The sequence below is a fragment of the Hippopotamus amphibius genome, chromosome 5, assembly GCF_030028045.1.
Source record: "Hippopotamus amphibius kiboko isolate mHipAmp2 chromosome 5, mHipAmp2.hap2, whole genome shotgun sequence".
Lineage (NCBI taxonomy): Eukaryota > Metazoa > Chordata > Mammalia > Artiodactyla > Hippopotamidae > Hippopotamus > Hippopotamus amphibius.
In genome coordinates, this window is record NC_080190.1 from 78,631,502 (window position 1) to 78,657,777 (window position 26,276).

At 45.7% G+C, this 26,276-nt stretch overlaps 1 protein-coding gene and 1 long non-coding RNA gene across 7 annotated transcripts in view; one reads left to right on the top strand and one right to left on the bottom strand.

Annotated features, from left to right (window-relative positions):
• Positions 1-20,569, bottom strand: part of ABCB10 (ATP binding cassette subfamily B member 10) — a 33,109-nt gene extending 12,540 nt beyond the window's left edge. For 3 of the 4 annotated variants that reach the window (XM_057735563.1, XM_057735560.1, XM_057735562.1), the window contains exons 1-6: positions 20,029-20,569; positions 11,586-11,786; positions 10,621-10,823; positions 7,118-7,252; positions 6,214-6,360; positions 5,097-5,232 (exon numbers count right to left, since the gene is read on the bottom strand). In XM_057735563.1, coding sequence (XP_057591546.1) covers positions 5,097-5,232; positions 6,214-6,360; positions 7,118-7,252; positions 10,621-10,823; positions 11,586-11,786; positions 20,029-20,515 — 1,309 coding nt within the window. In that variant the 5' untranslated portion in view covers positions 20,516-20,569. The remainder of the gene's footprint in view (positions 1-5,096; positions 5,233-6,213; positions 6,361-7,117; positions 7,253-10,620; positions 10,824-11,585; positions 11,787-20,028) is intronic. The other variant, XM_057735561.1, reaches the window with a different exon arrangement.
• A 247-nt stretch (positions 20,570-20,816) lies between these two features.
• LOC130853529 (uncharacterized) overlaps positions 20,817-26,276 on the top strand; it is a 29,355-nt gene continuing 23,895 nt past the window's right edge. For 2 of the 3 annotated variants that reach the window (XR_009053794.1, XR_009053796.1), the window contains exon 1: positions 22,574-23,207. This is a non-coding gene — a long non-coding RNA (uncharacterized LOC130853529). Of the gene's footprint in view, positions 20,923-22,573; positions 23,208-26,276 lie in introns of those variants that run through there. The other variant, XR_009053795.1, reaches the window with a different exon arrangement.

The following is a 26,276-nucleotide window of genomic DNA, read 5'->3' on the forward strand; positions in this document are numbered from 1 at the left end:
AAGGCAATTCAATGAAGAAAGGGTAGACTTTCAACAAATGATGCTGGAACAACCAGACATCTGTGTGTAAAAAATGAATTGGGACACAGATCTTACACCTTTCACAAAAATTAACTCAAAGTGATCTAAATGTAAAAAGCCAAACTATAAAACTCCTAGAAGATAACATAAGAGAAAAACATATATGACTTGCATTCAGCAATGACTTTTTAAGTATAATATCAAACACACAATCCAAGAAAGAAAAAATTGTTAAGTTAGAATTCATTAATATGAAAAACTGCTGCTCTGTGAAAGACACTGTCAAGAGAATGAGAAGATGGGCCACAGTCTGGGAGAAAATATTTTGCAAAAGACACATCTGACAAAGGACTGGTATCCAAAACCCCCATGGGTGCCTGAAACCATGGAACCCCATATACACTACAGGGGACCCTTGAGCAACATAGGGGTTAGAGGCCAACCCCCGCCCAGGTGAAAATCCATGTATAACTTTGTAATAGGCCCTCTGTATCTGCAGCCTGTGGATTGTGTAGTACTAGAGTACATATTTATTGAAAAAATCTATACAAGTGGATCCTCACAGTTCAAACCCGTGTTGTTCAAGGGTCAACTGTATTTTTTTTCTATATATACATACCTAAGATAAAGTTTTATTTATAAAGTAAGAAAGTAGCAATAACTAACAACAAAATAGAATTATAACAATATACTGTAACAAGTTATGTGGATGTGGTCTCTCTCTCTCTCTCTCAAAGTATCTTGTTGCACAAATGAAATACCTTTTCCATCTCAACCAAGCACTGTAGTGTAACTTGCAGTTTGAGATGCCACAGCAAAACTAGAATGAATTTCTTTTTCCTTCTTCACAATTTCACAACTATTAGACTTGTTCTTAAAGTAGATCTCAGCAACCTCAGCATGTGATTTTTTTTCTTTCCTTATTAAATCCAGAACTTCCACCTCTTCACTTAAAGGAAGCACTTTACGGCTTCTCTTCGGCACATCTGGCTTGCCAGAGTCACCACTCTTGTGAGTTGGGGCCATTATTAAGTGAAAAGGGGGTCACATGAACGCAAACACTGTGGTACTGCAACAGCCGATCTGACCACCGAGATGGCTACTAAATGACTAACAGGGATGCATTGGACAAAGGGAGACCCACGTCCCAGACAGGACAGCACAAGATTTCATGCTACGCAGAATGTGTGTGATTTAAAACTTATGACTTGTTTATTTCTGGACTTTTCCATTTAATATTTTCAGACTGCAGTTGACCACAAGTAACTGAAACTGCAGAGAGTGAAACTGCAGATAAGCGAAGACTACTGTATACAAAGAATTCTTAAAACTCAACAATAAGTAAACAAACAGCCGATTTAAAAATGGACAAACAGACATCTCACCAGAGAACATACACCCACGGCAAATAAGTATATAAAAGGATGCTCGGCATCATGTCATCAGGGAAAAGCAAATTATGACAATAATGAACACATTAGAACAGCAAAAATCCAAAATTCTAACACCGAAAGCTGGTTAGGGTGTAGAGCAACAGGAACTCTTATTCACTGCTGGTGGGAATGCAAAATGGTGCAGCCACTTTGGAAGAATGTTTGGCGGTTTCTTACAACACTAAATACTCTTACCATATGCAATCTAGCAATCATGCTCCTTTGTGTTCACCCAAAGGAGTCGAAAACTTATATCCACACAAAAACCTACACATGAATGTCTACAGCAGCTTTATTCATAAATGCCAAAATTTGGAGGCAACAAAGATGTCCTTTGAACGGATAAACTGTGGTCCATCCAGACAAAGGAGTATTACTCAACATCAAAAAGAAATGAGCTGGGCTTCCCTGGCAGTGCAGTGGTTAAGAATCCGTGTGTAAATGCAGGGGACATGGGTTCGAGCCCTAGTCTGGAAAGATCCCACATGCCTCGGACCAACTAAGCCCATGCACCACAATTACTGAGCCTGTGCTCTAGAGCCCTCAAGCCACAACTACTGAGCCCACGCACCGCAACTACTGAAGCCCACGGGCCTAGAGCCCATGCTGCACAACAAAAGAAGCCACTGCAATAAGAAGCCTGCACACTGCAATGAAGAGTAGCCCCCGCTCTCCGTAACTACAAAAAGCCCGCGCGCAGCAACAAAGACCCAACACAGCCAATAAATAACATAAATAAATACATTTTTTAAAAAAAGAAATGAGCTATCAAGCTATGAAAAGACATGGAGCAACCTTCAATGCCTACTACTAAGTGAAGGAAGCAAATGTGAAAAGGCTACATACATACTGCATGATTTCAACAATATGACATCTGGAAAAGGCAAAGCTATGGAGACAATAAAAAAAAAAATCAGTGGTTGCCAAGGGTTGGGGGGAAGGAAGGATGAACAGGAAGAGCACAGAGGATTTTTAGGGCAGTGACACTACTCTGTATGACACAACACTGGTAGACACCTGTCATTATGCCTTTGCCCAGAGCCATAAAGCGCACAACACCAAGACTGAGCCTGAACCCTAAGGCAGCCTCTGGACTTTGGGTGATAATATGTTCACGGATTATAACAAATGCACCATCGGGGGGGGAGGGGCGGATAAATGGGAGAGGCTGTGCTTGTGTGGGGGCAGGGGATACATGGGAACTCTCTGTGCTTTCTGCTCAACTTTGTTGTGAACCTAAAACTGTTCTTTAAAATAGTCTATTAATTGGAAGGAAGGAAGGAAGGAAGGAAGGAAGGAAGGAAGGAAGGAAGGAAGGAAGGAAGGAAGGAAGGAAGGAAGGAAGGAAAAGTCAAGGGAAAGAGTCGGAATAGTTCACAACAGAGTAAAACGTTTAGACTCTGGAAAACAGGAACAGAAACAAAATGGCCCTGGATAAACAAAATGTGGTCCATTCATACAATGAAATATTATTCAACCACAAAAAGGAATGAAGTACATGCTACGACGTGGGTAAGCTTTGAAAACATGCTAAGTGAAAGAAGCCAAACACACAAGGCCACAGTGTTTAATTCCACTTATACGAAATATCCAGAATAAGTAAGTACACAGAGATAGAAAGCAAACTGTGGTTGCTAGGGGCTGGGGTTTTCTTTGTGTATAGGGTTTTCTTCGAGGGGATGAAAATATTTTGGAACTAAATAGAGTCAGTGGTTGCATAACACTGTGAATGTACTAAATACCACTGAGCTATACATTTAAAAATGATTAATCTTATGTTATGTGAATTTCACCTCAATAAAAATATAAGAAAAAAGACACTGGGGTTCGACAGGAAGATGTAAGAATATTCCCTGGTATAAAATAAACAAGTATGTTTTTCTTCAAATAGCACTTCTGACCCACTCACAGCAAAGAATAAACGTAGAATTTATTGTGGGTTGTTGTTTTTTTTTTCAGTAAAATCTGTTCCAAGCAGAAACCAACATATAAAAATTCTAGTTTATTTAATAAATAAAATAGGATTTCTTGACTGCAGATTCATTACAGAATCACTCAAACAGTGAGCTTCACAGAAACACTTAAAATCCAACTCAACCTGTAACAGGTCCCTACAGCCCTGCCCACACTTTACTCCTTCCTCCACTGCCAGACGGCAGGGACTGCACAGGGCAGTCAACCAGAGCTGTGGGGTGGCCTGTGGCTCAGGAGGCCAAGCCCCCTGAAGTCTCGAGCACAGACAAAGCCTCAGCAGCATATTTGTGACCAGGAGAGGTAACTGACTCCCAGGGGATGGGAACTGTGTTTCCAACTGATTTCTGTGCAAGACACAGCTAGGAACTTGTCAGGACAAAAGGTAGGGCAGCAGACCATCCCAAAACAGAGGTAGTGTCTATCAGGTCAAGTAGTATAGAAAAAAGGAGGTGTCAGCAGAGGGACTAAGAAAGATCAAGTCAAATGTGGCAGAAAACACAAGATTGGGGTTGAGGGGGCAGGAGGAAAGCTGACAGAGGTCAAGTGTCGACTGATCGTGCATACAAAGGCCACAGAGAGGGAAGGCGTAGCAGCAAGACCCCCTGGAGGTGGGATGGGAGACTTAAAGGAACACAACCACACAAGTGTGTGACCCTACAGCCCCATAGGCCCAACCCAGGGGAGGGAGAGAAAAGAGCAACACTGCCATCGCTCTGTCCTCCTGAACTGGCCCTCTTGCTTCCTAAGTCACTCAGTACCCAGAAGTGCCTTGATCAGGTTTTCCTTCAAGACCACCCAGCGGAACTAAAATGCTATTTTTAAGGAGTCTCTGGAAATCTCAGTCCAGAAAATACCCTCACTTGCTGTGGAGGTCTAAGGAAAAGCCTATACCTTTAACCAGCAGAAAACCCTGAAACCCTAAAAACAAGTCTTGGGTTGAGGTGACCCGTGGGATACCTGAGCTCCTTTCACCAGACTTCAATGTTTATCTAACCTTTCCAACTCGGTTTTCAAAGAGAGGAAGGAAAACAAAAAACAGGAAATCATTTGCACCAGGTTGGCTGGGGCCTCAGGAAACTTATAGAAAAGAAAATCTCCACACAGCTCAGCCTCCATGGATCTTGATTCCCTTCACTCAGGAGTGGACAATAAAAGCTCAGCTCAGAGAGATTCTTGACAAAAGCAAGAAACTGTGTTTCACGTACTTTATCCTTTATATTTGCGATTGTTCACTAGTTTTGAACACGGTTGACTTTGTATAAAAGGAACTTTACTCCCAGCCAGCGATCTGCCCATTGTAGAAGCATCACCACCAGAGGACAGGGGTTCCTGTACACGCCTGTTCACACCCCTCTTCCTCCCCAGCATCCATCTTACAGTGAAAGGGAACAGGCTGCCCTACACACAGGCTGGGAACAGCTCCAGTGAGACCCTGAGCTCCTCAAGCTACGAGGGGCCTGCAAAAATCTGAAACTTCCCGACCCAGGGAAGATCACACTCGTATCTTTGTTCTCTCTTTCAAAGTCAAGTTGGAGTAACATTCTAGGAGAGGTTTTTGCAATTAGTTGATTGATGAGAGGTGGAGTAATGGGAAAGTTAAGTTTTCATTTCAGAAACCATAACCTGATTTTTGATTTGTAATTCCCCAAGCCTATTTAATTTATATACCTGCAATGCTTAATCCAACCCAGAAAGCATACATTAGGAAGGAAGAGAGTTCACCCACTGTCATGTGGGCACTACCCATCAGCAGCCCTCCTTTGTACAGGACAGAGAGCACAATCAGGTTCCCAGAGAGCCCGGTCTGTCAAGGGAAGAAAACACAGAAGTCAGGTGGGAACCAAAGACCCCAAACGCAAAAAGCATTTACATGACCTATACTTCCCTTTATGCATTTAACCATCAAGCAAGATTTTTTCCAAAATACTAAATAAGTTTTAACCTGAATTTAAAAATACTTTTGAAATATCACAATATTGAAGGAAATAATCTCATCAACACAGAAACCTAGACATGAAGTCACCCATCAGATTCCTATTTTACTCAATCTAATTAATTTGCAAAGGAAAAAAATGATAGTAAGGATGCCTTCCCTAACTGGAGGAAATCAGTACATTCTACAGCAATGGGCTGGGCAGATTGCACTGAGAAGCTGGAGCCTTGCATCACGCTTGACCTGCGTTAGGTGTGTGGTCTCTGTAAGCGCTGCCTCCTTGGGGCTTCCTAACTGTTAAGTCATGGCTGTTACTGAACCACCTTTAACGTCCTTTCTAGTTTGAACATATTATGAATTTGCCATCATGGTGATTTTCTAGTTCAGTGTCCTACCCAAGTTCATTGTGATCAATGTGATCAAGTTTCTTATACTTCCTCCTTGAAATACACTGAGGTTATTTAGGTTAATCCTCGGGCCTCAAACTGCCTGCATCAGAATGACTTGGGCCTAAAACAGATTGCTGGCCCCATCCCAAGTGTTTCCAACTCAGGAGGCCTACAGTGGAGTCAAGAATCTGCGTGTCTAACCAGCTCCCAGGTGAAGCTGACATGCCTGGTCTGGACCACACTGAGAATCGGTGCCCGATCCCACAGTCTTGGTCTCATCACCTTCCCTTTAATTACATTTACTTATTTTCCTTCTCCTTCACAAAAATATTTTAAGGATGGTAATTCTTAGTCTTGAGGGAGAAGAGAAGTATTTTCTATGTATGGCAAGATTCACAGATTAAAAATCTCTCCCGATTTTTAACACCTACCCTTTTCACTCTTCCCAAAATGATCTACTTACTGCTCCAAAGAAGCCAGCCCGAGCAAATGCCTCTTTCCTTGCTAACTGCATCACATGGTCCACTTTGTTGGTGTATTTCTCTATTTCAGTCATTTCTTTCCCAAAAGCTCGAACAGTTCTTATATTTCCAATACGTTCCTCAGCTAGCTGGGAGAATAATATATATATGTCAGGGGAGGCAAAATTAAAATGTGGTTCTCATTTTTAAGATACTATCAATAGAAAGCTGCTCATGATATGCAACTAAGTCAAAAACAGATTACAAAGCAGAGTATGTGAGCAATCCTGCTTTTGTAAACAAATATATATCTATTCATACACACATCATATATATAGGCAGATAGAAGATAAATGGGAAGGTAGATACAGAAATATATTTTCATGCAGTGAAAAAGACAGATAAAAAGGATAGACTCCAAAATGTTAATAACATTCATTCTGAGAGATAGAATTATGCACGTTATTTTTTCTTTATATTCACAAAATTTTAGTTTCATAAATACACATGGTTTTGTAACATAAAATATAACAGTTATTTTTAATTTTTAAAACAGACAATATAGGATAGCATTACAAGGATAGCATTACAAAGCTACCTTTATTAATTAAGGACAGAGTATCATCCAGAAACTATTTTCAGAATATGATTAGCTTTTTCATCCTATAAGAAGTAGTGACAGCAAGAAGTTCACACAACGTACAGCCAAGTGGGCTCAGTGCTGAGGTGTGGGTGGTAATCTAGTTTAGAAGGCAGAGTACTTTGGGTTTCCAGGATCTGAGGGGCTAATGTAAGGAAAAGGAAGCATTTTTCTGAAAAGCTAAAGCACATCCCTTAAGGTCTGCCCACCGATACCCTGGCTCTGAGTTCATTCAAGTGGAGACCATGCCAGGGAGGGGCCTTTACCTGAGTGGCTTGCGCCAGGGAGTCCTGAGTGACTTTGGTCAGTTTCCGTAGGTATCGGCCATAAAGCACAGCAAGGATGGATATTGGAGGCACCACACTCAAAACAAAAGTGGCCAGATTAGGGGAGACAAAAAACTGTCAAAAACAAAAGCCAAAAGGTATTGTGTTACATAGAGTAGCAAGACATTCTCACTGCCCACTGTACGTTTGTGTGTGTTGACATTAACAAGCAGGCTTAAGGATGCTGTCTCAAAAATCATACATCTTGTTTTGGTAGAACTTTTCACATGTTTTCGATCTTCATGAAGCTCCATGAATAGTCAGCTGGCCACACAGGAGTAATGTGACAGAGAGCTGCTGAAGCAAGGGTGGAGCTCTTTTACCCTACACTGGTGCACCACTACTGCACAATGCTGGACCAGTGCTTTGTAAATCAGACCACGCTGCTCAACGACAGAGAAGGGGAGACAGGATGGGAGCAGAGGAAGGAGGCCCTCTTCTGCTCCACGCTGGCCAGACCACACCAGGAGTTCTGTATTCAGGTCCAGTTCAAGGGCTCTGAACAACCAGAGTAACGTCTCACTGAAATGACTCACGTGGCAGCAAAACCAAAAATCTCCACATCATATGACAAAGTTGAAAGAGGACTTGGCAGGGGGTGTAACCAAGTTAGAGCTGTTTCCACGGCTCAGAGGATTGGACTCTCAGTTGGATGGATCTGGACTCAACAAAAGGAAGAGTTTCCCAACAACGGGAGTTGCTCTAAGGGGAAGTAACACAGTGGGGCTTTCCCAGAACCAACCCTGAAATTAGGTGATTGTATTTCAAATGGTACTAGCATCTCTTCAACGAATTATTAATTATAAAATAGTATCATTGGTACAAGGAAAGCTGCAGACTGAAATGTAAAGTAAAGGATAGATCAAGCAATCAATCGCTTATTTACTTATTCAACAACCTGTTACCTAGTGCCTACATGCAGTGACCAGTATCCCAGGCACCTGGAAGATGAATGACCCATGTAGAGTTTCATCCAAGGGGAGAGGAAAGGTGGGAGTCAGAGAGCAAACAGGTGAAGGAGAGAGAGAGAGAAACCAGTGTTATGTGGTCTTGGAAGAGCAAGTGTACAGAGGCCCTGAGGCAGCAATGAGCTCAGCACCTTGATCTACGGGACGAGCCACCCTGAGCAGACAAGCAGGCACTGGGATGGTGGTGGCTGCAGGACATGTGCAGGGGCAGCAAGGCAACCAGGTAGGTCTGAACACAACACAGCCCAAGCAAGCCGTCAGCCCAGTGAGACAGGAGCATCCCTTGGTGTTCCCCAGGACCTGGGTGATGGGCTCAGAACCCTCCCTTCCTATGCTTTGGTTCCACACTTAGAAATAACCTTCTGAAGAGTATCGCAGGGTGCTGTCATGGAAAGGGGTGCTGGAGTATCAGGAACACACATCTTAATGGTGGGAAGACCCCAAATGTAAATGACTAAACTGGCAGTATGGTACCACATTATTAGGTTCTTGGGAGCAGGTTTACCACAGTCAGGTCCAGGGAGCCCGAGAGAAACAAAGAACACTTCTGTTCCTCCAGAACTAAAGGCCAGGTCCCAGGGTATGGCCCCCATGAGGCCCTGTTATGAGATGAGCATTTGTGTGCCCCCAAAATTCATATGCCTTAACCCCCCATGGGGCTGGATCTGGAGATGGAGTCTCTAAGGAAGGAATTCAGGTAAAATGGGGTTATAAGGGTGGGGGCCCTGATCTGATAGGATCTGTGTCCTTATAAGAAGAGACACCAGTGAGTCAGCTCTCTCCACACAAGCATGGAGAAAAGGCCATGTGAGCAGAGCACACAGCAAGAGGGCAGCTGCACACAAGCCAAGAGAAGAGGCCTCAGAATGAACCTACTTTGTCAACACCTTGACCTGGGACTCCCAGACTCCACAGAGTTGTGAGAAATAAACTTCTGTTGCTTGAGCCCCCAGTTGTGGTACTTTGTTATACAGGCCCCCTCTGAGGAGCCACCTGCCCTACACTGGGACTCTCTTCCACTGTTACAAAAAGACATTCCCAGCTCTTCCTGAGCCCCTAGACTATTAATATCTGGAAATGGTGCTTTAGTGCAGGAGGGGCCTTCTCCCAGACCTTCGCTTCTCTCTTGGCTGGGCATACATGAGATTTCAAAGCTGTCTTCCATTCTGTACATCAGATCTTACAGGCTCACTCTGGCAACACATCCTTCCGCTCTGGACTGAATGCTCTGTGGGACACAGGACAGAAACCCAAGCTTTTTCACCTGTGAGAAAAGATCAGTCACAGTCCACATTCTACGGGTCTAGAACTGCACTAAGATGACAGCCTCACACAGCTACTGAGCACCTGAAACGTGGCCAGTGTGCTGGGGAACTAAGTTTTACATTTTATTTAGCTTTAATTAAAAGTTAAATTTAAAAGCTGATACTTCATTTCTATCCAGTTTTAAGTATGTCTGGGAATTTTGGTATTTTAATCTACTTTTTCAACCACAAATTTTATGATATCTAAATACAGATCAAGTATTCCCAATGAAAATTTAGCATCCAGATTTAGATGTTCCATAAGTATAAAATACACACTATATTTTGAAATCTTAGTATGAAAAAATAATATGAAATATCTAACAATTTTTATATTAAATACATGTTGAACTGATAACATTCTGTTTATATTAAGTAAAATTATTAATATTAATCTCATCTCACGTTTCTTTTCACTTTTTTTGTTTTATTTTTTATAATTTTTAAATTTTTTTTGGCCACGCCACGTGGCATGAGGGATCTTAGTCCCCCGACCAGGGATCGAACCTGGGCCCATAGCAGTGAAAGTGCAGAGGCTTAACCACTGGACCAACAGGGAATTTCCTCTTTTTGCTTTTTAAAACATGGCTACTAGAAAATTTAAATTTGCATATGTGGCCTGCACTACATTTCTACTGGCTAGCAGCACAGGTCTGAAGACACACCTGGTGTGAAGAAGGAAAGGCTCAAGCCCCTAGCTAAGGAAGGGATGCGGGCGGTGGGTGGAGCGGGCTCCCCTAAAGGAGTGCAGAGCTGCCTGCGTGTGTGGAGGGGACCTGCTTCTGACCAGAGGAGAAGAGGAAATGAGCCCTCGGCCCCTCAAGACGGCAGTGGCAGCCTTTTGCCTTTGGGGATGGAACTGATGCCCTTCCTGTGACCCACGCTCGGCACCTGAAGGCCCCTCGCACCGGTGGCTCTTAACTGCCTTCACACGTTCTTAGAAAATCCAGGCAACAAGGCAGTTTTTTCTAAATGCAATGGTCCATTCTCCAGACAAGAATTCACTAGGGAGAAGTGAAGGTGCAGACCACCAAGGAAGCAGCCGCTCCAGGTCCCCGCGGCCTCTGCAACAGCAATGAGCACAGCTCACGGAGAGCACATCTCACGCCTGAGAGGGCGGCGCAGGGTGAGCCCTGGCCAGAAGGCACCCCCGGCAGCCAGGCTGACATACCATCATGCCCACACCAATGGAGGCCTGGGCTCCGGCCCTGAGCCCGTCCGAGAGGTTCTCCGTCACGGAGCGCCCCAGCAGGGCCGCGTCCGAGGACAGGCGGTTGATTAGCTCTCCTGTGCGCGTCTTGTCAAAGAAAGCGACCTCCTGCCTCAGAACCGAGGAAAAGAGCGAAGCTCTCAACCTATTCACGATGCGCTGACCTGCAAGGCAAACAGGAATGGCATCAGCTTGGGCTCCGCTGCTAAGCCACCTTAGTGGAGGTCGGCACCTCTCCTGAGCCGCAGCCTGGGAGGCCTGTCTGGACCCGCTCAGGGCCAGTGGGAGCCTGGGTGCACTGACGGGCACCCACCAGTGACCAGCACTGATCTCCTCTCAGTGACCACAGCCCAAGGATGCCGACCACAGTGATAAACAGAATGTGACCAAGAGATTTTTTTAAAGTATAATTTACAGAGAAGTTTTACTATGTTAACTTCTCAAAGCTAATTTTGCTTCTCCTTCTCGATCCTTTCAGGGCTTCAACTTTCAAATGGCAGGAATGGGTTAATTATCTACAGAGTATTTTATCAGCTAAATGGCCAGCAACCGACTCAGAGTCGGGTGTCCCAGGCTCTACCATCACTGTGGTGTCACCAGCTATTAACAAGCAGACCTCACAGCAACACTGACCACTATCACCCGGCTCCGACTGCAGGGGCGGCACAGCGCGGGGCAGGTCAGCAGCTTCTGCAGTCACCTCGAGGAGGCCCAGCACTCAAATCTCCCGGAAGACACACAGGTGACTGCGCTTCAATTCATGAGAGGAGGGCTGAGCACAGGGCACCTGATCTACAACAATCCCCAGCCCCGTGCTGGCCCTCTCCCCCAGGGGATGGAGGAGGAGAGGCAACACTGGGGACCAGAGCACAGGGAACCCACGAGCTCCTCCTCCCCCACGTTGCCCAGGAGGAGGGTTGTGGCACCTGATGTCTGCATGAGGTAGACGCGGGCGGCGTTGGCCGCGGCGCCGCACAGGAACACGCCGCCAAGCGCCAGGCAGAGGCGCGTCAGGCTGGAGCTGTAGTCTGCAGAGGGGTTTGTGTAAATGACGTCGATTATCTTCCCCAGGAAGAAGGGGGCGGACATGGTGATGACACTGGACACTGTCAGAAACCCAACCGCAGCTGAAAAACACAAGCAACTCTGGTTCATTGGTGCTTCGGCCAAGAGGCAGGGTGGCTAAGTTCATCATGCTTCTTTCCCAAATAAACTTCTCAGAGCATGTGACGTTCTCAGATGCTGGGAGTCTCCTCCCTTTAGCTCCTCGACCCCGACTAAAGGGAAGAACCAAATGGGTTCTGGAGGCAGATCCGGCAGGATGACTGCAGGGGCAATGATGGTCCCCAAGTATCTGGACAATACGGCTTCTGCTTTACCCTGGTCCATTCCTCCCTCCTTCCCCAGGAATAACAGACAGCTAACCATAAAAACTGTTCTGGCTTCCCTCTTGCCTCCTGATCTGGGGGTTCAACTCAGATGATATTTTTCCTACATTCCTGCTATACATTTTTATTCCTTGGCAACTAACTGTATCTTAGCTTGAAGATCAAACTATGCAGGTAAAGCTCTTGATTATGTCTAATATTTCAAAACACTTGAACCTTTGGAAAGCAGTTATGGGCAGCCATTACACCTGTGAAACATTCCTTCTTAATATTATTGCTTTGGGAAACAAAGTACTAGAATATCAGCATGATATAAAAATCTGTAAGAACACAACTGTTCATACTCCTTCAAAAAAAGACAGACGGCACAGAATCTTTTCAGAAAAGAAAATATTGAGAAAACCTAATTAGGAACAACATGTATCACAGATAACTACATTCATAATAAGAGGAATGCAAACTTATGCTACAAAGAGGTATCAGTTTTCATCTATTGGATTGGCAAAGATGAAAGAGTTTGATAACACCACGTTGGTGAAGTTGTGCGAAAAGAAGCATTTACACTGTTAGTGGGTGTGCAAACTGGTATAGTTGCAATGGAGAGCAATGTGATCCTATTGGTCAAGAGGTAAACGCACATTCCCTTTTATCCACCAATTCTATCTTTAAGAGTCTAACTTACAGATACACTCCCACACGTGTATGCAAAAAACGTACACTCAAGGGTGCTCATTATGACATTACTTATACCAACAAAAGATTCAAAATAACCTAAACATACATTAAGGGTGAAAAGTTAAATCAATTATGGAGCATTTATTTTATAAATATTATGCAGTCGTTAAAAAGAATGAGGTGAATCTACAGGAAGCAACATGAAGCAATCCATCAAGTTCCACTGCTAGCGACAAAAGCCCAGGACACAAATGTTAACATCTGTGGGGCTTTTTTACTTGTTGGTTTTCAAGTTCATGTATGCAGAGACTATTTCAGGGAGAGTAACAAGAAACAAGTAACACAGATTCCTTCTCAAGAGTGGCACCGAGTGACTGGGGCAGCGTGCCTGCCACTGTGCACCTTCTGAGTTTGGTCCTGCTCAGGGCCCAGCTAGTGTCATCACTGGAGAGTCAATGACGAGAGACCCAAGTGGACATAATGTGGGTTGAGCCCTGGGAGGATGGGCACTCCCAACACCCCGCAGACAGCTTCTCTATCTGTGCCTAAGGCTAACACTTCAGTGAAAGCCTTTACTTCTACGAAACCTTAATACTAAGGGTAAAGAGCAGACTCAGTGTGAACCAGTTATTCAGTTGGCAAACAGAGCTCTAGGAGGAATGTGAGCCTGTTAAGTTGGTTACGTTGCACACACTATCGCCCCTCCTAAGGGTGTTCTAATGGCCTCCCCTCAAGAAGGACTGCTCTGCAACCCGATCTAGAATACAGACCCCAGTGCGGCTGCCTCACGCTTCATTCTCCTTCCTGCACTTCCCAACGCTTCACTTGTCCACTGTCTCCCTCCAGTACGATAAAAGATTTCTGTTTTGTTCACTGTTATATCCCTACTGCCTACAGGGACAGGCATATAGTAAAAGCTCAATCAATATTTGTTGGATAAATGAACAAATAAACTGAACTCTGGCAAAGGAGGCATAAAAGTGTATCAAAGTTCAACAACAGCCTAAAGAGAAACATAAGATCTGGTGGCTCAGGAAGTCCGTGTGGCAGTGACTCTTTTACAGGAGCCAGAAAGCCCATGTGCCTGGCTTAAAACCCCTTCATCACAACTGAATTGCATAATGTGAACCTGGCTAAAGGCTGTTTCATTTTGCTCTAAGACCTGGGGTCTTGTTTCAAAACACAGTGTTCCTGACGACAGTACTCAGAGGGACTGAAAGCCCAAAGGCCATGGGAGCGCGTGGAGCTCCAGTTCTGGAGGGTACGGCCACAGTGAATGGGCCGCTCCAGAAACCAGTATCCTGGCGAGCCAGGGATTAACCCAAAAGGCCTGTTTCATCTGTCATCAGCAGCTAGTGTCTCCAGTCTGTCTCTTCCCTTTGGCAAATACTTCCATAAGTGTGATATATGCGAAGTGCTATCAAGGTCCATCCCTCCCTCCCACCACTAGTTTTCAAATTCAAAGTTACAATTCCAAAATAAGAACCTGTATCTCTCGCACACACACGCTAGTTCTTACACAGCAATGATAACGATTACAAAGACAAAGGAATGTGGCTGAAACAAAATTCGTTCCAGGATCTCCCTCTCTTTTCTTTTAATTAAAAAAACAAAACCAAAGAACAATTAACAACTTGTTTTATTGCCATTTGCCTCTTTCTTCTACAAGGTGGAATATACACAAAAGTTAAAAAATGTTTTTTCAGCTTCGGGTTAGCTGGATTCCTGTTAATTAGGGTTTTACAACATAGCACTGTTTCTGACATTCATGAATCATGTAGATTTGCACCACAACTATCCTCTCTGATTCCTCCCCAAACTGACGAGCCACGTATACCACAGTCCTTCTGGAACTCCTTCTCCGCCTTTTCTCCATGGTTAAGCACCTTGTTTGCTACTATCCTTGCTTGACAGGACCCGAGCAACTGTCATCTGGCTCTTGACAGGTATTTTAAGTTCAAGTATCTCTCCGTTACTCTCATTCTACTGAATCATGGCATTCAAAGAAAGAGAGGAATCTCCTCAAAAAAAAAGGGGGGGAAGGAAAACCTGAACCAGAGGCTGCTGGGAGAAGGGCTGTGGCCAGTAGACAGCTCATGGACTGACAGGTCTGGAGAGCAGAGGAAGCTCTAAAGCACGTTTATTATCGCTGGATGAGGGACAGATCTTTTGATGACTCATCTGCCCACTGGACTAGGCAGGTGCAGCTACCCCCATGTCACTTAAGGACTAAGGCACTAACCACCCACTACTATCTGCAGCATTTAATATTCAGTCTCTCCTCCAGCATGGCTTTTATCACCCTCATTTTTTTCCCGAGAGGAGACTCAAGCATGGAGAGGTGAAGGAGCTTGCCCAAGGTCACCCAGAACACATTGCAGAACCACATTCTGAACCAAAACCTGTCTTCTTCATCTTCCCACACTCCAAGCTGAGAACACAGCAGGGGCCTCACCTGGGGGTGAGGGCAGCCGGGAAGCAGAAAGGCTGCAGGATAAATCTGGACCAGGGCTGTGGTGCAGAGAAGTACTGAGAAATCAAGTGGAGGCACTCTAGGCTCCAGGTTCTAAAGCAGAACAGGGACTCGGCAGCAAGGCAGGCCTACAAGGGTCTCAGGCTGCGGAATGAGACAGTCAGATTTGTGTCTTAAATGACCCACTCTGGCTGCACAGTGAAAGGAAAGGATCTGAGGCTCCCCTGAGAGGGGAAATGGGGTGAAGTGGGGAGGGGCAGAGGGGATACGGAGGGTGACAAGGACTGCAGATATTTTTAAGAACTAGACTCTACAGGACCTGAAGTTTCAGACGTGGGGAGCACGTTAGGAAGGTCAGTTCTGAAGTTGGGACTGACAGGGTCAGTACCCTGGCTCTGCCATCTAGCCGTTTGACCTTGAGTGAGTCACTCAAACTCTCTGTGCCTCAGTTTCTTCATCTGTCAAATAGCAATAAAAAGAAACCCTCCCTTACTGAAATGTTGTGAGGAGAAATTATACACACACATAAAGTCTCTGGCCCAGTGCCTAGCATCTAGTGAACAGTGAGTATGCTCTATTATTTATATTACAGCCGTCACTACAAGGTGTCAGGATAACCTGTGTCCCTGCCAGCAGCTCCACTCTCTGAGGGTAGGGACAGAGGAGGAAAGGAGTTTTCTGTGTCTACAGAGAACAAAGGAATAGAGGCGCTGTGCAGGTTAGAGGCTGAGGTGAAGGAGCCTGGCACCTAGCTAAGCTGGACAGGACAGGAGGTGAAGGGGGCTGACAGCAGGAAGCAGGGTGAGGAAGCCTCGCAGGCTCACGGAGTGACCTGGAGAACAAAGGTTTGGGCAAGGCCAGAGTGTCGGGGATGCCTGTGACCTGGCGCTCTTGTCAAGCAGACACGCGACAGGAACCGCCTGTGGAACTTAAAATCTTCTAGGTGAACAGTTGATTGAACCTGGTGTACCCCCAAAAAAAAAAAAATAAAATAATAATAAAATCTTCTAGGTGCCACATTAAAAAGCAGGTAAAATTAATTTTTAATAACATACTTTGACCCAATATATGCAAAATATTAATCAACATGCAGTGAGCATTAAAAAGTAAAGAAAATCCACATTCTTTTTTTCATACTAAGCCCTTTCAAAATCTGATGTGTATTTTACTCTTGAATCAACTCCGACTAGCACATTTCACAGCACGGCTACAGGATGTTCATGTTTTCTCTGAAATGTGGTATTTCTGTAGCAAACACACATCCCGGGCTTTCTGGCGCAGTCTCCGTTTCTGAGGCTCGGCCTCACTGTCCCACCAGTACTGTCCTTGTCAGAAGCTCTGTCCCGACTTGGGCTGCAGGAAACAGCCATTCTAAGCACGCCTCGCCCTCGCTAAGCTTACTGCGCCCAATGGTTTCGCCACTCTGTTCATTTTGGTCATGTCATGGTCTATCACTATAAAATGTAACTACAGATGCAGCAAAAGCTCCTGGCGGTTGCTGGGTTCTGAGAACTGTCCTCATCTCAAATCACACAAGCCCTTATCAGTCTTTAAGTGAACACCTCAGGGGTGGAGAGCTGGACGTGCACTTTCCACATCTGACCAGGGACCCGCCTGGGAAGTGTGAGCAAGACAAGCTCCTTTGCACCGAGGCCCCCGCACAAAGACCCTCCGTCACTGTCGTCTCACGGCCCCCTAAGACCCATGGCTTACTCCTAACTCGCAACTCCACATACAGCGCTCCCTGCCTCTAACTCATTGGGAGCCCCAGCAGCCTCTTCTATCTGCCAGGCCTGGCAGGACAGCTCTGACCAGTTACCTCTTATCCCATCAGCCCATGGGGGCTCCTCAGTGAGCTCTTCCATCTTTTAAGACTCCTGTGACCAAGGTGATAAGATGAAAAATTATCAGTGAAAAAAGACTGCACAGCAACCTTGTAGGCCACAGCTGTTGGAAGATATCTGCAAACTCCTACACAAAGTGAGACACAGGGAGGAGGGGCCGAGGTGAGCATCCAGGACCACAGTTCCTTTAGAAGAGAAATGGAAATGACTGTTCTCAGCAGATACCTACAAGCATTTCAAACGGCAGACCCTGTTTTTAAAGTTTCTTATACAAATCACTTTAGATCAAAGTTTTCTGGTCACCCAGTTCAGGTGGCTTGCTCAGTAAACTGCTGAACACAGATGAAAACGTTATTCAAATGTATAGCTGAATGTTTGAAAAAGGATTTTTGTATTTCTTTTTCTAAAAATTAACAAATTAACACTGGAATTCCTTCTCTTCAACTCAGCTTTTTTTCACGCCTTGATTTAAAAGTGTACACACACACACACACACACCCTTGCTCTCTACTTCTAGCATTGCAAAGAGATGTGCCAACATCTGAGGCTGCTCTTACAACGGTAAGTTACAAATTAATGATGACCCCCCACAACGTTCTCTTAATCTTACAAATGCCGACATCCGGAGTGGCTGAGATATATATAACTTTTGAGGAAACCGTACGTCCTAATAAGGAGCTTGCATCATATTAAATACAATATGTAATTATTATCTTTTTAAAAGGTGGGATAAAATTAGTGTACCAAACCCGGACTTATTTCCTCAAATTATATATCACAATTACTCAATGCAGCCAGATCTAAATAGCTCCCCTTCTTAAAATAAAAGGAGGTTACAGGAGGGTCCGCACCACAGCTCGGCGTTCCCGGACCGAGACGTCGATCCGCGGCTGAGCGGAGGGTCCGGGAGCGGGAGCGTAGGGTCCGGGAGCGGGAGCGTGGGAGCCGGAGAGCTGGTTCAGGAAAAACAAAAACAAATAAAAGGAGGTACAGCTCTTGTCTTGTTTAAGGCTGTCTTCTCAGTACACTAGCAGGCAGGACATGTGGGACCAGGTAGGACGGTACAGGGATGGTGATCACAGGAGAGGCAGGACTGGGCCACCCTCTGTGGCCAGCATATGTGGGCGCCACAGAGCCTGAAAACCACCTAAAAACCTTCTTGAGGTCTAAAATTTCAGAAACAAAACAAAACTACATTTCCCTACACTTACTTTTCGTTACATATGGGAATGATGGACATACCCCTCAGTGCTCAGTGTTTCTAAATTCAGGCCTCCATCTGGGCCTGGTCAGACTATCACTTATTCCTGCTTCGAAGGCACTCGAGCCTTGCTCTGTGCCACACACACACTAAGGACTATGCACAGAAAGATGAGGTCCCTTTCCCAAGCAGCTCACAGTCCAGTGAGAGCTCCTAGCCTCAGATTTTTCTTTTAAAAGAGGAAAAAGGAAAAAAAACTTTACTTCCATCAAAATACACACTCAACCAACTGAGCAATGAGATAATTCTCTTTATACCTCAGTGATACCAAGAACCCCCTTCAACTGTAACAGTCAATGAGAGGTACAAATGTTCCCACTCTACTGCACTCCTCTACAGCACCAACCTGCCCTAGACCACAAATCACTCTCTAGAACTATCCTTCCTAAAGTAATGGATGTGTAACAAAAAAGGTGGAATTCTCACCTATTTCAAGCCTAAGAACCTCACTAGCCCTCTTTCCAGCCCTCATAACACCTGCGGTTTTATCTAGTCACATGATCTTTTCATTAATGTGTCTTCCCCACTACGCTGCAAGCCCCAGCAGGAGTGGGAACCATGCTTCTTCTGCTCATCAATGGAAACCAAGGGCCTAGCACACAATGAGACTCAATATTTAGTAAAGAAATGAAGATTTTGGAGAAATCCCAAAACCTTTTAGATTTTACAAGGCCCTTGCATTTAAACATTTCTCCATTTACGGCTAAAATAAGCTATACAAAAATCCGTTTATCTGGATTTTGTTTCTAAAAATATTCATTTTGACTTAAAAAAAATTAATTATGGGCTTCCCTGGTGGTGCAGTGGTTAAGAATCCGCCTGCCAATGCAGGGGACAAAGGTTCGAGCCCTGGTCCGGGAAGAATCCCACATGCCTAGAGCAACTAAGCACGTGCACCACGACTACTGAACACATGTGCCGAAACTACTGAAGCGAGAGGGCCTAGAGCCCATGCTCCACAAGAGAAGCCAACGCAGTAAGAAGCCAGCACACTGCAACTAAGAGTAGCCCCTGCTCCCCGCAACTAGAGAAAGTCCCGCACCCAGCAACGAAGACCAAACGTAGCCATAAATAAATAAATAAATAAATAAATATTACTCAATTATGATTTAGTTGGGTTATGATTTACAGTTTCTCAACACCTCTGGAGTTTACAGATCACTGATCATGGCCAGTGTTGACTCTTCTGAAAACAACTTAGTAACTTCCAGCCTACCACCCATGAGGCAAAAGCAGGGGACAAACCTGAAAAGTCTACATTGTTTTGCTTCACAGAGTAAAAATACTGTTGGCTGCTTAATAAACTTGCCTGAAACAAGCACATATTACAAAACAGGTTTATTTGGGGCTAGCGTTAATTTTACAAAGATAGGGGGAAAGAAACCCAGGTCATTCTGAGAACGCTGGCAAAGTAAAAACGGAACAGACCCGAAGATTGTAATACTGCGATGCCGCCCCACTTGTATAATCACGATAAGGAAACAAACATTCCTTCTGGGAGCAGATTCCCGACCCGCCTGCCGGCTCCACACCGCTACAGCAGGCGCGCTCGGTCCACACTCCCGGTGGGGACGCCCAGGTAGAGGCACCCGGTCCTCCTCACGGTTCCCAGTGGCCCAGGGTCCCCCTGCTGCCCCCGCAGTGCCCCTCCCCCTCCCGGAGGCCCCTGACCTCGCGCGTGTGAGGTCGCCGGTGACCGAGGGGAGGGGAGGGGAGGGGGGTTCCTACCTGCCAGCCGCCGGCGCTCGGGCTGCGCCAGCCTCAGGAGCTTCTGGGCCTCTGAACGCCCGGCAGCCGCGGGCCGCTGCAGCAGGTCGTGTCCAGGGGTCGCCCCGACCGCAGGCAAGGCCGGCTCGCGCCGCCAAGCCTCGCCCCCGGCCCGCGCGGCCACCGCTGGGCCGCCCGGGAGCGCAGCGCGCAGGAACCGGGGGGCGCCGGGCCTGGCGAGCGCCCAGCACCAGGAGGGCCCGGGGGGGCGCGCCCACAACGCCAGGAGCCGCGCCAGGCCTGCGCCGGCCGCGGGGCCCCCGCCGGGGCAGCCGCTCGCCCAGCGCCGCGGGCCTCGCACGGCCCCGCCACCGGCAAGGAGCGCCGGCCCCGCGCCCCCAGGCCATGCCGGCCCCAGGCGCGTTGGCGGCGGCCGGGTCCAGAGGGCGCGGGCGGCCAGGCCCCGCCTCACGAGCAGCTGCAGCGGCCAGGCCGGGGGGCCGCGCATGGCGCCGCGTCCGACCCGTGCGCCTCAGTCCGCCGCCCCGCCTGCGCTCGCCGCCGCCGCTCGCCGGCCCGGACCGCCGCCCCCGCGCCCGCCCCATCCCCGCCCGCGCGGCCCCGCCCCGGGGCGGTGAGCCCGGCCCGGACCACCCCCGGGCGCCCCCGCCCGCAGCGCCCCCCACCGGACGGCCGAGCGTCCGGCGCGCCTCCGGAGCCGCGGTGAATGAGGCCGAAGAAAACGCCGCCTGCCGCTGCGCCGGCGCACTGCCGCGCGGGGAGCATTTTCACGCTCCTCGGCCGCTTGGCAAGAACCCGGGAGCGGCGCGCGCCCTTTCTCACGCCGGCGCACGGCGGAACGCGCAGGCGCGCTCACACTTGCGGGGGCGCCTGGAGGAGACCGGCGGATTGCAGGTTGCGGGGCTTCGTGGGCCTGGGGGTGGCTGTGCGGGGCTGGCTTGGCGGAGAATGAAACTCAGGGAGCTCTGAGAGGGACCGGGTCATCTGATAACGTGGACAGACACGTGCGGGAGCGGACGTGGCCCGCGCACGCCCGTCGCTCCGAGTGAGGCCCGTGTTTTAATACCCGAGCGCGGAAAGCTGGAAGGGAGGGTCTAAACATAGCGGGACGCAGAGGCTTCGCGGCCGGGCGTCTGTACCCCGGGGCCTGGTCTTTATCCGAGAGTCGTGGTTCAGGAAGGTGGATAGCTTTTTGTTTACTCGTCAGTATTTTAAAGGCCGGGACTCGGGTGAGGCCAGCGAGAGGCAGTTGTCTCAGTTGCAGTATTTATGGATTCGAAAAAAGAAGTCAATAGTCAAGATAAATATTGTAGTTCAAATTTTTTAGAAAATCAGAATTTATGCAAAAAGCCCCATAATGAACAATGTATCAGAATTTCAAATGCAGGATCTGCCCCTGCGCTTGTACGAGCTCACCTCTCTCTTCTCACGTTAATCCCAGTCCTGCAAGCTTTATTTACAAAATCAAGCAGTTAACGGCTTTGCCTTAAAAAAAAAAAAGTTTACATTAAAATACCATTTATCTTGATTACTGGAGCTATTTAGGGTCCCCTAAATTTTGCCCCCAAGAGAGCGCCTCGCTTACCTCCCCCTGCTTGGGGCCCTGGTAGGTAAGGAGTGTAGGACTTTTGAGAGGAAGTACCCATAATGGAAAAATAGTGCGGGATTAAATCGCACCCTAAATGCCCATGTGAAGACAGCAGGGAGCATGCTATCCTCTATATTCCAACCTCTGAGACCCAGAGGGGCATAGAGTCTCCCCAGGTTAACTTAGGTGAGACTCTCCCTGGTATCTACATTCTAGAACGCAAGGTATGATTGAAACTGACGCTGCTGACTTATGAGTAGACATGTCCTACAGAGAAAGATTTTGTTAGGTGACTTCTGAAAACAAGGGAGATTCAGTGCCCCATACCCGACATCATGTCAAAGAATGACCTTCTCCCAGTTGGAGAGAAAGTGACAATTTTAACTCAAATCTAATCTTCCTCTTCTTTTCTCATTCCTACTTTCCAGAAAACTGTTGCTGCTGCGGGCTGGGGAAGGCAGGACTGTCCTTTGCTTTCCGCCTTCCCCAGAATGAAGTCTGCCAGGCTTTTTCAGCCAGCACTCTCTGGGGTCTGGAGTCAAAAGAAAATATAGCTGATGAAAAAAACAAAACCCTCTGTGTTGCTTGCATTTCTAACAATCAGTCAGATGATAATCTGAAAATTATCCCTGACGAAATTGTCATGTGGAGAGGAAAAAAAAAAATACAAAAAACCCAGCCAGCTATCATATGATATGCGAGGCAAGAATTTTTTTTATTTACTAGCATAGAATCTGAAGAAAACATACATGGCTCTTTAAAAAAATATATAGTGGGGGAATGGAGCAGAGAATAAATATTGGCTGAAGGATCATCCGGACTTATATAGTCGTCACACCAAAAAAAAAAAAAAAAAAAAAAAGCGTGGCCTGCTCTAAATATATATATATTCACTATATATTGGCAATTTTATGTATATATATATATATATATTCCCCCACTTTAAAATAAGGATAACTTCTCACTGCCTTTTTAGAAATTAGGATTAAATTCCTTGGCCACTGAAAAAGGCAAGAAATGCTCTAAGGTGTGTTTGGGAAAGAAGAAGACAAACCACTTAGATGTGAGTGGATTAATAGTACAAAATTCCTCAGGAAAGCAAGGAAAGGCTGCACATTAATTCTGAGACAACAAATAAAAGTTGAAACGCGAACCCACAGTGAAACAGAAAGGGCTCTTGGTGGAGGGGTGACTGAACCAAGTAGTAAAATCTGGCCCTTGGTGAATAGACTCTTAATAGGTTAGGCGGTCAACAGGTGTCGAATTCAAAAAGGACATCTTTTGGCCGAAACTTGACATCAGTTGAGGAACAGCTCCACCTGTGGGTTCTTGTCTCTCTCAAAGGGTGACAAGGTGGATAGCAGGAGGGGTCCCCCTGCAGAGCACAATAGCATGGGAAGCAGACAAAAGTCTCCCTGGCCTGCGGTCTAATCTGTGATCTGCTGGGAGATCATTTGACCCTTCTTAGTTCATTTCTTTTTTTCTGCAGCTTTCAGCTTGTTCTGTCAGGGCAATGGCTGAGGTGGAGCATGTAGTTCAGTGAATCACAAACGAGGAAAGGGCTAAGATCCATGGCGGACAGAAGTGCTCTGTAAGTTCTTCTGAAATCTATGCTTTTGGTAACTCATCCTCACGGTGTGCTTATAGCGAATGCCGATGTGGCTCAGGCAGGCTGAATGTAATGTATGTAATGGCTCAGGCAGGCTGAATGTAATGTATGTAATGGCTCAGGCAGGCTGAATGTAATGTAGGTAGACGGTGTCAGCATCTTTGGCTTTTAATTTGTCTCTCTCACCTCCTAAAAGATTTTAGAGAAGGGTTGTTATGGGTTAACTTGTGTCCCTCCCAAAAAGGTATATTGAAATCCTAAATCCCAGTACTTCAGAATGGGACTTTGCTTGGAAATAGGGTTATTGCAGATATAGGTAAGGTGAGGTCATATGGGAGATGGAATAGGGTATCCTTATAAGAAGATGGCCATGTGAAGACAGAGACATGCAGGGAAAATGCCATGTGATAACAAAGGCAGGGATGGCATTTATACAGCTGCAAGCCAAGGAATGCCAAAGATGGCAAGCAAATCACCAGAAGCTGCGAACGGGCAAAGAAGGATTCTCGTACAAGTTTCACAAGGAGCCTGGCTCTTCAAAAACCTTGATTTCAGACTTCTAGCCTCCAGAACCATGAGACAAATTTGTTTTAAGCCACCCAGTTTTTGTTTTATTAAGGTAGTTCTAGGAAAGTAATACAAAGGTCACTGTCTCATATGATACTGCAATAGATGCTCACTATTTGTTCACTTACTCATGTTTGGCCAAAAAAGCAGCTGAGTTATTCAGGCTACTTTAAAAAGTTTGCAGATCATATCTGCTACAATGCTTAACTTTATCTTACCAAAAAGTATGTTCAGCATCTGTCCGGTTTTCAGGCTACACAAATAACCTTGCATGATCTAATGAAATGTAGCTCAGAACTGTTCCACAATAGACAACATAAATGAAACTAGACAGTGTGCCTGTTTCTATGCTCCTTACAACATTTAGGTAGAGTATTTTTCTTATGTTAAGAGGCTGAGATTGTACCCAGATATATAGAAAAAGTACCCGTACCCTATTACTTTTTTCATTCTGTTCTAGTTTCACCTCATACCTTTTTTTAAAATACAAATTTATTTATTTATTTATTTAATTTTTGGCTTTGTTGGGTCTTTTTTGCTGCACTTGGGCTTTCTCTAGTTGCAGAGAGTGGGGGCTACTCTTCATTTGGGTGTGCCGGCTTCTCATTGCAGTGGCTTCTTTTGTTGCAGAGCATGGGCTCTAGGCTCATGTACTTCAGTAGTTGTGGCTCTCGGGCTCTAGAGCACAGACTCAGTAGTTGTGGCACACGGGCTTAGTTGCTCTGCGGCATGTGGGATTTTCCCAGACCAGGGATTGAACCCATGTCCCCTGCATGGCAGGCAGATTCTTAACCACTGTGCCACTAGGGAAATCCCTCACCTCATGCTTAAAGATGCAAGGTTGACTGCAGGGTACGTGGTAACTATATTTTTCAGTCCAAAATATGAAATCTCAACACCATCATTCCCATTCCACTTTGTGGATTTCTAACTATAAAATTAGGTGCAGACCTAATAGAAAAATGTGCAAAGAAAATGAACAGGCACTTCACCCCAAAGGAAATTCAAATGGCTCAGACGTATTAAAAGAAAAAAATCTAATGTATAATAAGACATGAAAATGAAAGTGACAAGCAGGTACTCTGTTCTTTTATCAATTTAGCAAAGATCAAAAAGTTCAGCTACATTGCATTGATGAGGGTGAGGTATAAAAATAGGCAATGCTAATGTAAACTGCCACAGTAGTTCTAGAAAGCTCATTACATCTATTCACAATTTAAATGCATGTATCCTTTGATCCTGCAATAGCACCCCTAGGATTTTAAAAAGTAGACTTTGTTTCCCTAGAGCAGTTTTAGGTTCACAGCAACATTGAGTGGAAAGTACAGAGAGTTCCCGTAAACCCCTTTTTCCCACACACATGCACAGCCTCCTGCCCTCCCACGTCCCCACTAGATGGGATATTTGTTACAATGGATGAACCTACAATGACACATCATTATCATCCAAAGTCCATAGTTTACACTAGGGTTCACTCTTGGTGCCATACATTCTGTGGGTTTTAACAAATGTATAAGGACATGTATCCGCCATTATAGTATCATAGAGAGTATTTTCAGTGCCCTAAAAATCCCCTGTGCTTTACCTGTTCATCCCTCCCTCCCCCCAACCCCTGACAACCACTGATCTCTTTACTATCTGCATAGTTTTGCGTCTTCCAGAATTCCATATAATACTGTTGGAATCATACAGTATGTAGCCTTTCAGATTAGCTTCTCTCACTTATAACATGCATTTAAGTTTCTTCCATGTCTTTTCATGGCTTGATCGTTCATTTCTTTTTATTACTGATTAATATTCCATTGCCTGGATGGACCACGGTTTATTTATCCACTCGCCTAGTGAAGGACATCCTGGTTGCTTCCCAGTTTTGGCAATGATGACTAAAGCTGCTGTAAACATCTGTGGGCAGGTTTTTGTATGCACATAGTTTTCAACTCCTTGGGTACACACAGAGGAGTGCCATTGTTGGATCATATCATAAGAGTATGTTTAGTTTTGTAAGAAACTGCCAAACTGCCTTCCAAGTGTCTGTACCATTTTGCATGCCCACCAACAATGAATGGGAGTTCCTGTTGCTCCACTTCCTTATCAGCATTTGGTGTTGTCAGTGTTTTGGATTTTAGCCATTCTGATAGGTATGTCACTTCTAGGAATTTAGGCTATGTATACACTCCCACATGTGTGGAATGACAAATGTGTACCAAGATATTTATTACAGTATTCTTTATAATAGCAAGACTGTAAATTACAGTCTAGCATTAGGGCATTAGTTAAATAAATTGAGGTACATTCAGGCAATGGAAGACCATGTAATCTTCAGAAAGAATGAGCCAGCTCTACATGCACCAATTTGAAACCATACCCTAAGATGTACAGTGAAAACAGCAAGATGCCAGACAGTGTGTATAGTATAGTGTATTTGTAAAAAATAAAAATTATTTGTAAAAAAATAAAAATATAAGTACACTGACATGCACTAAT